The sequence below is a fragment of the Zootoca vivipara genome, chromosome 1, assembly GCF_965207765.1.
Source record: "Zootoca vivipara chromosome 1, rZooViv2.hap1.1, whole genome shotgun sequence".
Classification (NCBI taxonomy): Eukaryota; Metazoa; Chordata; class Lepidosauria; order Squamata; family Lacertidae; genus Zootoca; species Zootoca vivipara.
This window is the reverse complement of record NC_142582.1, coordinates 91,596,668-91,611,320: the sequence shown is the minus strand read 5'-3', so window position 1 is coordinate 91,611,320 and position 14,653 is coordinate 91,596,668. Positions and strand designations below refer to the sequence as shown.

At 43.5% G+C, this 14,653-nt stretch overlaps 1 protein-coding gene across 1 annotated transcript in view; it reads right to left on the bottom strand.

Annotated features, from left to right (window-relative positions):
* Positions 1 to 12,386, bottom strand: part of LOC118083582 (cytosolic phospholipase A2 epsilon) — a 42,417-nt gene extending 30,031 nt beyond the window's left edge. The window contains exons 1-2 of the mRNA XM_088670397.1: positions 12,275 to 12,386; positions 6,357 to 6,429 (exon numbers count right to left, since the gene is read on the bottom strand). Coding sequence (XP_088526523.1) covers positions 6,357 to 6,429; positions 12,275 to 12,301 — 100 coding nt within the window. The 5' untranslated portion in view covers positions 12,302 to 12,386. The remainder of the gene's footprint in view (positions 1 to 6,356; positions 6,430 to 12,274) is intronic.
* Between the last annotated feature and the right edge of the window lie 2,267 nt (positions 12,387 to 14,653).

The window sequence follows — 14,653 nt, the reverse complement described above, 5'->3', positions numbered from 1 at the left end:
AAGGCTATTCCTTCTTCTGCCCCTTCCCTATCTGGTTATGGGAATTAATTTATCAATAACTTCTGATGTGAATATGTGGTCCCATTCATATTTTTTAAAAACAAAACATTCCAAGGACCTCAAGGTTAGACAACAACTAGCTGGTCACAAACATACCATTCCTGGGTGATTGCCCTGAAACTCCAGTTCTTTTTGGATATCACCAATTATCTGGATCCATTTAAATCTGGTTTCAGGCCTGGGTCCTTCGTGCACTGATGAATGTCATGCTGAGAAAATGATTGGGAAAGTGTGACTGAGCAATTTCTCAACTAACTCTTGGTGGCTGTGGATAGCAAAAGACTATGGTATCATTCTGGACTGACTGTCTAGAACGAAAAATTGGACCTGTCTAGGATGAAGATCCATGACCAGCAGATGTTGTGGAGACTAGAGATAGATGAATAAGCACAAAGGGGAGCTGATAAGCCAGCAAAGGTCCAAAGGAGATTGAGCTCCTATATAGCCATTGCCAGCTCTTCCTCTGCCCAAACTTCTGTTGGGTCATCTCCCCATTCCCAGTTAGACCCTGATTGGATCTTTAGTTGAGCCAAAAGCCCACATAACTGCAGAATGTCATCAATGCTCACAGAATTTAGTATGGTCTTGTTGGAATTCTGTACTCCCAAAATATGCATGTGGGCAGCTCTCTCTCCTACCAACTGGGCTTCGATGCCCTGCTATATATCCACAATGTTTGACTAGGCCATACACCTGTGAAATCCAACACATGCTTACCTAAACAATGTGCCTGATATCCCAGATAAAATCCAGGGATGAACCACAATTGGTGTCTACATGTGTTGGATTTAAGAGTGTATACAGCATATTCAAACGTTATACCCACAAATCAACAACTGGTGCCTTCAGAAGTGTGGCAGATGCACTGAATGGATGGGAAAGGAAGAGACTGGAGAGAAGTAGCAAGCTTATATCACTAGCATATGTCTAGAGGGGCCAAGGTGCACCATATTACCAAAAAGGCCTGTAAGAATAAGTCTAGGTTTCAAAGGCAGACACTTGTGACTGGAACTAAACAGGTTTTGCAGCATGCAGCCTCATAGACATGTGGGTGGAAAGAACGCTCAGTGATTTTCCCAGCTGACTTGGGACAACATTCCTTCCCAGTTCTCAAGTATGTTGATGATCAATCTGATTGCAATCATGCAAGCAATACCTTGTCCATCCATCCACCCCCATGGCTCCCTCTAGAATAGCATCTCTTCCTGTTTTCCAATTCCTAATTATTTTGCGTGTCACTAGCCAAGACTCAATAGATGGGGTTCTTCTTCCTTGCCTCCACCCAGACTTAGACCTTGGGCGCTGAGTAAAGCATACAGACCAACAATTAGTAGAATCTCAATCAGCCTCTAACATCAGAGTTCAGTAGTGCTCGAGGATCCTCTCAGGCATATTAGAGCTCTGAGACATAACTGTGGCAGTTGCTGTCATTTTTTCCAACAGCAGTGACAGACCCTGGGGTCTCAAATTTCAGCAGTTCCCTGTGTGTCAACAAAATTGGGGGGCAGCCTCTCATGCTTCATTCTAAAGCATAGTTTGGCGCCCCTGAGGCTCTGCGCTCAGTGCGATCAAACTGGTCACACACCCCTAAATCTGGCCTCTGCCAACAGTGTAAGGTCAGATAATCAGGAGGCCAGATATTTCAGAATAATTGATGTTAATGTTATAAATTACAACCAGGGCTTAGGCAAAAGCGCACACACAAAAAGTTAAATGCACTTGGCAATGCTCCTGTGTCATTTTTTAAAAACAGGGCTTCTTCATGTTGATTGCATTATCCCACCTAATGGGGATCATCACACAGCATGATACCATTATGAGCATGATACCATTATGATGCTACAGTGACGCCATGAAATACAGCTAATTTGTAGCTGCATGATGAGCGTGTCACTAAGCCAGATTCCCCAAAGGTTCCCCAACAAGGGCAACCTTTCCTGCTTTTGTTCTCTGTCAGCAGAGGGATACTTTTCCTGCTATCAACACGACATTGCTGATAAGTGATCGGCACTTTTTGGCCAATTAAACATAATAACGTAAGTACATAAGAATAGCCTGCTGGATCAAGCCAATGGGCCATCTAGTCCAGCATTCCTGTTCTCAGTGACCAACCAGATGCCTGCAGGAAACCAAGGAGCAGAACATGAGCATGAGAGCACTCTTCTGTCCTGTGGTTTCCGGCAACTGGCATTGCGAAGCATGACTGACTCTTGCCATGGAAGCAGAGCATCACATGTCATCATGTGAATCACAGTCATCGATAGCCTTCTCCTCCATGAATTTGCCTCTTTCAAAGCCATCTTAATTGGTGGCCATCACTGTCTCCTGAGGGAACGGATGCCATAGTTTGATTATGTGCTGTGCAAAGAATAACTCAACATTCTGCTTCTTTGGATGTCTGCAAGTTCTACTATTATGAGAGAGGGAGAAAAACTCCTCTCTATCTACTTTCTCTATGCCGTGCATGATTTTATGAACTTCTACTATGTCACCCGCTTACTCACCTTTTCTCTAAACTAAAAAGTCCTAAATGCTGCAACCATTCTTCATCAAGGAGCTGCTCCATCCCTGTTATCATTTTGGTTGCCCTTTTCTGAACCTTTTCCAATATCCTTTTTGAGGTGAGGTGAGGCAACCAGAACAGGACTTCAAATGTGGTCACACCATGGATTTGTATAATGGCATTTTGATTTTTGGCAGTTTTATTTTCAATTCCTTTCCTAATTATCTCTAGCATGGAACCTACCTTTTCCATAGCTGCCGCCCACTGGGTTGATATCTTCGTTGAGCTATCTACTATGACCCTAAGGTCTCACTTCTGTTCTGCCACCTCCAATCCGGACCCCACAAGCATGTACGTGAAATTAAGATATATATTTTTTGCTCCAGCATGTATTACTTTACACTTGTTCATATAGAATTTCATTTGCCATTTTACTGCTAGAGTTGTACAACAAATACCCCTGCTCTGGACCTTGTGTAGAATTCAATTCACTCCACCACAAGAATGAATTTTAAAGCTTTACTGCAGAACAGTTTTAAGCACTTCATTCTTTTGTAACATTTCTATTTTGTAACTAAGTAATACATTGCAAAAATAAGCAATGATTTTCAGTTCCTAACTCCGTTCTCAAAGTGAAATATTAAGCATTTTTAGTAAAATGAAGCTTCTCTGTACAGGAGTGCCAACTTGAGTAAAATATTGTGGGGGCCCAGGTAAGCCCCACACCTCATAATCAGTCACATGATTGAATGGGAATGCCCATCAACTTTGTGGGGGCCCAGCCCCTCAAATATTTTATTGTGGGGGCCAAAGCTTCCACAACCCTTAGGAATTGGCTCCTAAGTCTCTATAGCTCTCCCAAAAAATGCACTGTGTCTGACTGATTGCTTCTGCCTGTTGCAAGCAACCTCCAGGTAAATAGACTTCCACAGGTTCTCTTTAGTTGTGTCTTGTGATGGGTCATGAGATGAGCCACAAGATGTTTAGCTCATTCACAATGGAAAAACACTACCTCTGTGCCTAAGGCAAAAAAAACCCCGCCTTCCCATACAGCATTTCTAAATACAATACTCTTAAACACATGAAACTTATAACTAACATTTACTGCTCATTCACCCAGTTTGGAGAGATCCTTTTGGAGCTCTCCACAATCTCATTTTGTTTTTGTTTTTTTTACCTGAACAGTTTAGTGTCATAAGTAAACTTAGCCACCACAAAGCCCACCACTTCCTTTTCACCTCCTCCCTAACCACTATTAACATCAAGGCTAGAAGTACAAATCGGTCATCCATCAAATGGTTGTGGGAATAAAAGAAGATGTTATGCTCCACTCAAATTTAATAATTCTGCACAGCAAGAGAAGTCAGATGTCCAAGGACAAGCAGGTTGGTCCCAGCAGAGGTAGAACTCCCTGGGAGGCAATCTGAGGGCTTTGCTGTTGAATTGTGGAGCAGCGAGTTTCCAGCAGCCTATTTCTGTCCTGCCTGACAGAGACTGACAAGAGGATGGAGCCAATAAAGCTAAAGGAACCCAGTGAGTTACACTTCCAAGTGCAGCAGGTGGTATATATGGCTATAGCCTCACATCTACCTTGCAATTCACCAATAATTTTTCATTTTCAGCTCTTAGGTCAGCCTCAGTTAGCAAGAATACAGTTCCTGTCCTAAATTGTCCCAGTCCTAAATTGTATACAGTGGTACCTCAGTTTATGAACACAATTGGTTCCAGAAGTCTGTTCATAAACTGAAGCGTTCATAAACTGAAGCGAACTTTCCCATTGAAAGTAATGAAAAGTGGATTAATCCGTTCCAGACAGGTCCACGGAGTACTCAACCTGAAGCGTACTTAACCCAAAGCATGGGTGTAATTGGTTCCGGAAGTCTGTTCATAAACTGAAGCGAACGTTCCCATTGAAAGTAATGGAAAGGGAATTAATCCATTCCAGATGGGTCCGCGGCGTTTGTAAACCGAAAATTCGTAAACCGAGGTGTTCATAAACCGAGGTTCCACTGTATAGTATTCCAGGCCATGAGATCATGCATTTAATATTGTATAATATTTATTTTGTCTCATAATCCTGTGAATCAGCAATGTCTTTCAATTTAGCTTTGGACTCAGATGCCAGCACCTCGCTATGTCAGCCTACCAGATGTTGCTAAAAACAAGCTTAATAACTTTCCATTTTAAAACATTCTGCATTAGATGTTATTTCAACTGCCCAAACAAGTTTACCTTAATAAAGTCTTCTGCTTTCTTCTGGTTCTTTTCACCTCACACTTTTGTTTTCATTTAGAGCTTGCTGCATTTTTTTTAAAAGGCCAGGGCACATCCTTTCCGACCAATGTTCCCATTTTACTGGAACAATTTGTTTGCACAACACCTTCCTATTATTCATGATGCTAATCTGGCTTCTTCACATAAAATGAGGCTTGGAGATGTTGCTGATCACAAGCTTCCAGTAGCAATATACAAGAGACAACTTGCCATTGACTGCAAGCGACAGTCGTGCTCTTCATTACTAAAGTCTCCCTGAAATCCCACAGACATCAAAGAATATGCCACCATTATTTGGAGGTAAATTGTTTACAGGCAGCAGTTGAAATATCACCAAGTATGGTAGTATCCAACTAGTGACAGATGCCCACAGAGAGGCATTTTCATGCACTCTCCCAATGCTGGGTATTTGTTAGAACTCCTGAAACAAAAATAAAGAGAAACAAGTAGAACCTGCAGCAAAATGTTGCCACGTGGAACACTCCAGTTTCAGCTGGCCAATTATGGCCTTTTCCGGAAAACTCCATTCTATTTCCACTACCCCCAGTTTTCCTTCCACTAAGAAAAGACTCCCTGGAAAAGACCCTGATGCTGGGAAAGATTGAGGGCACAAGGAGAAGGGGAAGACAGAGGACGAGATGGTTGGACAGTGTTCTCGAAGCTACGAACATGAGTTTGACCAAACTGCGGGAGGCAGTGCAAGACAGGAGTGCCTGGCGTGCTCTGGTCCATGGGGTTACGAAGAGTCGGACATGACTAAACGACTAAACAACAACAACAATCCCCCAACAGTCAGCATCCTGTGATGACTGAGCAAGCTCGGTTCTCACTGAGCTGTTGGGGGTGCTTCCCCATTAGGTTCCCCCCCAAGCCCAAGATGATTATTTTTCTGCCAGTGTTGGGGTTCACACAAGCCTGCTGATACTCCCCTCTTGCATGTGGATGGTGCTCTTTTGGTAAACAAAAGATCCATGCTCAAAGATGCACTTATATGTGATCAATTCTTGCTTCATGGAGCCATCATCTCATGTTAAGTAGTAAAGATACAGTGGTACCTTGGTTTATGAACTTAATCCGTTCCGGACGTCCGTTCTTAAACCGAGGCACGCTTTCCCTAATAAGGCCTCCCGCCGCCAGTGCCCTTCCACCATTTGGATTCCATTCTTAGACCAAGGTAAAGTTCTCAAGCCAGGGCACTATTTTAGGTTCTGCGGAATTCATAAACCGAATAGTTCTTAAACAGTACTGTTCTTAAACCGAGCTACCAGTGTACTTTAAAATTGTATTTGCATAGGGCTGGGTGTAGTTTAGATCCTGCACAACACAACTTTTCCCTTATATATGGCAATGTTTGAGCTAAGTTGGTCCTGCAAATGTAATTCTCTACTGGCACTGAATATAAATGCTGACTTGTGAGGCATGCATATAAAAATCATTCAGTGATGAGTATATTCGTATGGTTATGACTCTAGGCTTCTTATAATGACAAGGAAGCTCTCAGAACAACCGAAATACTCACGCAGGTCTGCCTTCCGGAGATTTTTCATTTTTATGACCTTTACGGTGAGAAGGCTGCAAGGAGCAGATTCTGTCTGCAGAACAAAATCAAACATGAAGGATGGGTTAACAGCTTATTGTAGAGATGGCATCTAGCTGACTTTTGACATACCACAGGATGCAGAATTGCCCCCCTCCTTCAGCCTGGCATAGGAAAGGAGGAAGAAAAACAAAATCGCAAGCCCATCCCAGCAAAAACTCACAGATGTTTTGCTGCAATGAGACATTAGGTTGCATTGATGTAGCTAGAGCAGCATCAAGTTTCAACCCAAGCAAGAGAAATCTGTTCCACCATATTGTCTGAAGTCTACTTACAATAATACACACTAGTCCATGAGTGCATCTGTGTGTGCTGCTGAAGATGGATCTAGGGTGGCATGTGTTGGTTAGCTTCTCTCCTCCACTCCCATCCTCCTCCTTAACCCTTTCATATCCTTTTCCATCACTTCAGCCCAGTGTACCTTGTGATGCACTTCATAGGTTTATCACATGGTACAGTGGTACGTTGGCACCTTCTACTATAGTTATGAAATAGTGATAATGCAGATACTTTTTGCTGCCTGAGGCAAAGCACAATATTGTGTTTCCTCTCATTCCACATATGGAAGCCAACTGGACTAGGAATTGCAGTGGTGTAGTGGTTAAGAGCGGTAGACTCGTAATCTGGGGAACCAGGTTCGAGTCTCCTCTCCTCCACATGCAGCTGCTGGGTGACCTTGGGCTAGTCACACTTCTCTGAAGTCTCTCAGCCCCACCCACCTCACAGAGTGTTTGTTGTGGGGGAGGAGGGGAAAGGAGGGGAAAGGAGAATGTTAGCCGCTTTGAGACTCCTTCGGGTAGTGATAAAGCAAGATATCAAATCCAAACTCTTCTTCTTCTTCATCAGCAGGGTTCACCACAAGTAAGGATAGAAGGCCAACATCTATTCATTCATTCATTCATCCATCCATCCATTCATTCAATTTATATCCTGCCTTTCCTCTCAAGGAAGCCCAGATTGACAATTTAGGCGGCACAAAGCAGTCTGCATGCCACAAACAGCTCAGTCATTCAGCATTTGCAGTCTGAGGCACCCTCCTCACTCTGTCTAATAGTAGGACAGGCCCTGGTAACACAAAGGTCTTTGTGTTCTTAACCACTTTTTTTTAGTGGCATAGTAACCAAAAGGCCTTTGGTCTTCATCTTATACCTTTCTATACAATTAATTTTTTAAACACAGTACAAAGACTCTTGCCGATTATTGGTGAAATAAGCAGTCAATTTCTGGGCTTCCTAAATAACTTTTCCTCACGCGACATTCCTGCACTGACACAGGCAAAGCCAGACTAGGAGTTCATAACTGAGGTGAATCTGATCCTTGCTCCTGAAATGTGCAAAAGCCTACTGAGGAATCCCCCTCCTCTTATATTTATTCTTCAACCCATTGAAAAAATGACTACAGATGCTTAGCTGAAGCCTCAAATGTATCTAAAGCTCTGCAGTACAGGTGAAAAGCTTTGGCAACCTAGGACTCTGAAGGAAAAATAAGGACGCTTTCCATTTAATCAATTATTTTTCTTTATCGTGCCACATGTAGATGTTCATCGTTTTCCAGAGTAACAAACCAAAATGGCACATCCAGGTTCCTGCCCCAAGGAGCTTCCAATGTAAAAAGACAATACAGAAGAGAAAACCATCAAAGGGGAAGATGATGGATTAGGAAACGATGTGCGCTTGGTTCAGTGCTTAGGCTTATTTTCAGTAGGGCAAGGGTGAAGAACCTAAGGACCTCCGGATATTGCTGGGCTAGAGCTCCCATCATTGCTGACCATTGCTGGGCTAGAGCTCCCATCATTGACCAAGCTGGTTGTGGTGATGGGAGCTGGATTGTGTGCAGATTATCATCTTAAAATGCAGCTCAATTCAGATTGGAACTGGTTTATGGGGGGAATGCATCAAAATACAGTATTTCCTATGCAACGACTGAAATAAATGGAGATTCTGGCTAACATTATGTGTACAATGCTTCCCAAACCAGCAGTGAGAGTGCACTGTATGCAGAATAAACAGGAGTGTGTACACAGCCTTGGAGTCCAACAAGATGGAGGGCCCGTGCAATAGGGGACAGAGGTTCTGGGTATATGGGGCTCATGGGGCTTCAGCTCCCTCTATATTTTGAAGCAGGGGGCCCAGCCCACCCAATATTGAGGGGGCCAACACCCCCTGCCACCTCCAGGCACTCTCTGTGCACCACAGCCCCGTCTGGGGGCCCAGGAGCTGGGAGAGGACTGGGAAGAGTGAGGGCAAAGATCATCCTCCATACGTCTGGCCCCTGCCCAGCACATGCCGTGGGGAGAAGGCCAAGCACGGAGCCCAGCAGCTGCATTATGCCTCCTCCTCCCCACCTGGCACATGAGCGCCAGCATCACGACAGCAGGGACAGGATACCCGTGTGGCCTGGTGGGAGCGGGCTGGAGGTGGGATGCATCACATGATGCGCCCTCCGCAAATGTGGGGCGTAGGTCGGTGCCCCTGATAGAGGATATGAGGTAAAGGGCCAGAGGAGGAGTGACCTTTCAGCTGTTTATTATTGCCTTCTCACTGAACAACCTAGGCCCAAATGCACATCACAGCAGGTGCCATTTGCCACTGCCTTTTAGCAGCTGCCCAAATGAGCAGCTTTGGCTAGCTGACAGTTTACTAACACAGCTGAGTTGGTCACACCTCGCCATGCGCTGGTGGGAGGAGTTCTCAGCACATAGCATCCAAGTTCTTTGGCTATCGGGCCATGTTTCCTCGGAATTTCTACAAATGTGTCACCAGAACAAGACCCTTGAAATATATCTTATGAGGAAATGCAGTTAGAATTGTGTAAACTCTACTGACCAGATAATAAATGCTGATTTCTCTCCAAAATCCTATAGAAATTTCAACATTTCATGATGCATATTTCCCTCCCCCACCCAAACAAAGCACACACCTTGCCCGGAATTCTACCTTAGGCAATATTAGTCAGATGTGTGAACTCCACCCGGAGGATTTCAACTCTCCTTAGAATCTCTGTAGATATTTTATTTCGAACCTTGAATTTCATTTTAAACGAACGCCGAGGAACCTCTGGAGTCAGGACTGTGGGTCTAATTAGGGTCACTAGTCCTCTGGCATTTGACCTGGGAGACCATTTTGGCTAATCCAAGCAAACCTGCTGCTCTACTTGTTGGGCAGGTAAAGATGTAAGTGGGCCAAATGGAAGCTATGAAAGCCCCAAACTGATTTAACTTCAGAGAGAACATCACACTTTTCACGTGACTATGTCTGGTAAAGTATACAGGACGAGACTAGATCTCCCTGTGACTCAAAATGCAATCAGTTGAAAATATCTGTTATGCATGCACAGATCAATTGTCTTTGCACCATGATCCATCCATGATACAGTGACTGTTGCCAGATAACTAAGAGCATTTGCAACACCCTGTGTGACTTCGTCACATGTCATTCTTTCTGCCAATTGTGGCACAACTCTGGCCTGTTCCAGCAAAGATAGTTTTCCTGGCAAGACACCTCCTATTTTCTGGCAGACAATGTATCTCATAGTAGCTGTTGATGTGGAAGTTACTGCGGATGATATGACAGCTACTGGAGTTTGGTATGAATGATGAGGCTGTTAATGATACCCAAGAAAGGTCAGGCAAACATTTAATTGTTCTTTTATGAGGGGTATTGAGCTTGGTGGGTTGCCAGCATGGTATAAAATATCCATTCTTGGCTCTTAGATCAGCCCAAAAACTGAGAAGGGTTTGTGCTCAGAGGAATGCACATTCACTTCATATTACCTAAAGCTCTGGTTAGCCCACCAAACCGTTCGCCCTTGCCCATAACTAAAAGTGCTTCCCACCCATGTTCATATAGGCCGCAGAAGCACTACCCCTTCCTTGACGTCCTCTCCAGGGATGCTCTAAAGAAAATTCTGAGGTCCTTCCGACTTTTTCAAGGAGCTTTCACTAAGCATGTATAATTGCTTTGACAAATCAGTGGGCACCTGTAAGCTTCCACAAGCTGCTTTGGTCTTTGTAGCCACCATCATAGTTGAACCAATGACCAACTCAATTTTTTTCTGCCAGCTCTATCTCTGATGCCTTTTACAGCTGCTCTGTTCAGTTGTTAGTGGCCTACACAGTGACTGGAGAGGCTGAGTTATCATATTGATAAAAACCACATTGCATTGCTATGCAGCCACTTACCAACTTTCACCATTAGCCTATTCGATGGGGGCTAACCTACAGAATACAGAAGATGTCATGGGTGTCATCCAGAAGGGTGACTGATCTCAGTTTGCTTCTGAATAAGGTGGAATTGGGTCCCTACCGGTACTCCATCAAATATACGTATTTTGTAGAATTAGCAGGTGGGCCACAGCTATTATTTTGATACAACTTGCCACTCATCATACTATTATTTTATATTGCCAAAGCTGACCTGAGATATTATCCAATAGCATGGGGTGGAGGGGTGGAAATATACATATAATGGTTTGTTATTAATGACCCTTTCAACCCTTAAAAGTTCTGAAAAGTGTTCTGCTCCAGGTGATTCCCGGTGGATATAAAGGTAAAGGTAAAGGGACCCCTGACCATTAGGTCCAGTCGTGACCGACTCTGGGGTTGCGCGCTCATCTCGCATTATTGGCCGAGGGAGCCGGCGTATAGCTTCCAGGTCATGTGGCCAGCATGACAAAGCCGCATCTGGCAAACCAGAGCAGCACATGGAAACGCCGTTTACCTTCCCACTGTAGCGGTTCCTATTTATCTACTTGCATTTTGACGTGCTTTCGAACTGCTAGGTTGGCAGGAGCTGGGACCAAGCAACGGGAGCTCACCCCGTCACAGGGATTCGAACCGCCGACCTTCTGATCAGCAAGCCCTAGGCTCAGTGGTTTAACCACAGCGCCACCTGGGTCCCTTCCTGGTGGATATACTTATAGATAAATCTAGAGAACTCTTAAAATGACAACTTTGTGCACTCTAAGCAGTTTGGGAATAATTGGATCAGGAAAATGCATGGACTATGCTTTGAAGTGGTGGCCAGAAAGTGAAAGAAAAAGAAGAAGAAATCAATTAAAAGAGGATAAACACGGCTGCCGGTAGAGCATCAAGCCCCTGGGCATAACTTGTAATTATTTTGCTTTATAGTGCAACTCCTCCTCCACCACCCATGTCTATGGCAAACATTACTCCCCTTGCGAATCTAAAAGTAACCTTTCTCACCATGCTGAAAATTCAGTTCCTGTGTGGTTATTGGTAGATTTCTACTTTTTTAAAAAAAAACAAAAAACAGAAACACAAAAGAAAGCTGAGAATTCTAAAGCGTGAACATCTAGTATTTGTTTTAATGTAACTTCACCTTTGTATACGCACAAAATCTGGAACTGCTGTTCTACATAGGGCTTTCCTCTGGAAAAGAAATGTGACTTTTCCCCTCAGTCAGCTGCAAACTCTGCACTGCTCCCACACTGACAGCTTCAGATTATACTGTTCTGGAGGGATAGGATGCATCATCAAGTATACCTGGCCCACAAACACGAGCTCTGTGAATGTTTCATGATCGCTACATAAACTGTGTTCTAGTTGGCAAGAGCTCATCACTGCCTCAAGAGCTTTAACCCTTCTCACACTTTCAGCCCAGCCACAGTCTGAGTGGATCTTTATGAATTAAACCTTTCGTGGTAATCTGACCGTTTTCTTAGCCAGCACTTATTGAAGGTATAGCCCCACAGATGCCCAAGAAGAAATATTTTACAAAGCTGGAGATAGCAGAGAAAAAGCAAAGACAAATCCCTATTTACAGTGCCCAGACAGCTAATCAAATAAAATGGATCTGAGTTGGTATTCTCCAGCTCCTTACCTGTTGTTTGCTTGAAAATGCCCCCATTGTGGCCCTGGTCTGCTAGACTCCACAACAGTTTCCCAGCAGGCAGCAATGGCTAAAGCAAGTTTACAGCCTTTAAACTCAGGAGTTGTTGAGCAGGTGTTTTACGATCTAACTCACAGCTCCACCCCTCCTTAATTTCTCACAATGTGTTGCAATCTCTTTCATTAAACTCATATGCTTAGAGCAACGATCAAATGTAGTAGAAGTCTACTTGCAGATTTAATGAATACAAGACTGATGGAATTTGAGACAAATCCCTTAGCATCGGACTAATAGCAAAAAAAAAGACTAACTTTTTTAGTTTGGGAGAGGGAGAAAAGCACCCAGAAAGGATGTGAAGAGGCCATGCTAGACTGAGATATTTAGGAATATAATGTCACTTTACCCTTGTTTCTGTGATTTCATCTGTGTGGCAAGTTCTGCAACCCCCCTAGTGTAACATTTAGAAGTTCTTAGGTGGTGTGCACCCATCCTGTGGTAAAATCCAAACCCCCATTTCTCTGGTGCTTGCTGAAGTGGGGGGCAGCAATACTTTCACAATTGGTAATGGTTTCCCATAAAAGCTGTGTTTTGGCAGCAGTGGCAGCAACTGAGCCACCATTGCCAAAAGCCACTTCTTCAAACAAAAGAAAAAGGGCCAGATACCGGTAATATTGCTGCTGCTGCTCACTTCTATGGGGAGGGGGGGAACACCAGGCTCCACCCTCCCCCAAATCGGTTTGCCAATTTTGGACCTCCCCTAATTTTTTGACATTGTGAAGGCTGATAAAACAGTTCAACCCAAAGCAAGAAGGCAACATTCCTTTCCCCCAGTAACATAGGATTATAATTGACTGAAGGGGGCTGATGAGGAGGAGCTGTCTAAGGTAGTGGATACATTTCCCAGGTGAGCCCCCTCCCTCTCTCAGCAGCATACAGACTTAGCATACAGTGTAGAAGGAGTGTCAAAAACCTTTCGCAGTTATGGAAATCACTTTTATTTTGGTTAAGATGACCCAAATTTTGATCTGGGGAGCTTCAGAAGCTGTATCCTATCTTTGGCTTCCAGGATGAAAGTTGCCCCATTCTTCCATAAATAGAGTTTGTTGTTTGGGTATCCATTGTTCTTTGTTGGTTTGTGGTAGGCGAACTTCATATTGGGATTTGTAGTGAAAGACATGAAAAGGATCTAGGGGGGTAGGAAAGGTAGCGTGAGGCTGGAGTGTTTGGAGAAGAGCAAATTTTAGCTTTAGATTCCATACTGAGTGAGTTGCTGGGTTAAAAGAAAAAGCTCCTAATAAACTTGAGTCACTTCTGGATGACTTGCACAAAGTTTGTGGGGAGATAATATGGCACCAGCTATTTAATGAGCATTCATTCTGATTTGTTTGTGGAAAAGTTATACAATGCCATGTCAACTGATCATTATCCCTCACTTTACAGCACATTTTCTCATTGCTTTTCTTTCATCAAAAAATAAATAAAAGCATATATTAAAAACCAGCAATGTCAAGATTTTGATATATTTTACTGAAGCATGATGAGTGGTCCCCATGCCCCTGAGGTTTGGGCAGACTTTACCAAGAACCAGCCCATTTGTGTGCCCGTGGAACTCCTTGCCAATAGAAATTCAGAGAGAATTCTGCTTACTTTCATCCACCTATTAAAAGCTGTGTTGGTCAGACAAGTATTTTGAACAACTTTTTTTTTTTACCAACCCGTTTTTACTGATAAATTATTGATATTTTTACTGCTTTTATCGTAGTATTTCATTTTTATGTTGTACGCTGTCTTGTTATACTTTATAGGAAAGTGGGTTTTATGAATATTTAAATATTATTAGATTAAATACATTGGAACAAAATATAGTGCCTGTCGTTACATCACTAGGAAACATAATTTAGATATCCAGTTATCTTGGCACATGACCAAGATAACTATTAAGATTAATTAACAAATATCATGGCAATAAACCTTTCCAAAAATGACTTTTTGCAACTCCTCTGGGCTATGGAAGCTTCTCAGCCAACGCAATAAATCACACCTTAAATCACACTTTGGGCCACCAGCCTTGCGTTGTAAATGATGATGAGTTGACGTTACTCATGGGCTATAACTAATCACACTGCTGTCATTTGACAGAACCTAGGCTAGATCCACCTCCACCACCAATTTTTCCATTATATCTGATATTTCCTGAAAAACCCTTTCATGAAACACTCGTCCCAGTATACCTGAAGGAGCATCTCCACCCCCATCCTTCAGCCTGGACACTGAGGTCCAGCTCTGAGGGCCTTCTGGCAGGTCCCTCACTGTGAGAAGTGAACGTTACAGGGAACCAGGCAGAGGGCCTTCTCAGTAGTGGCACCCGCC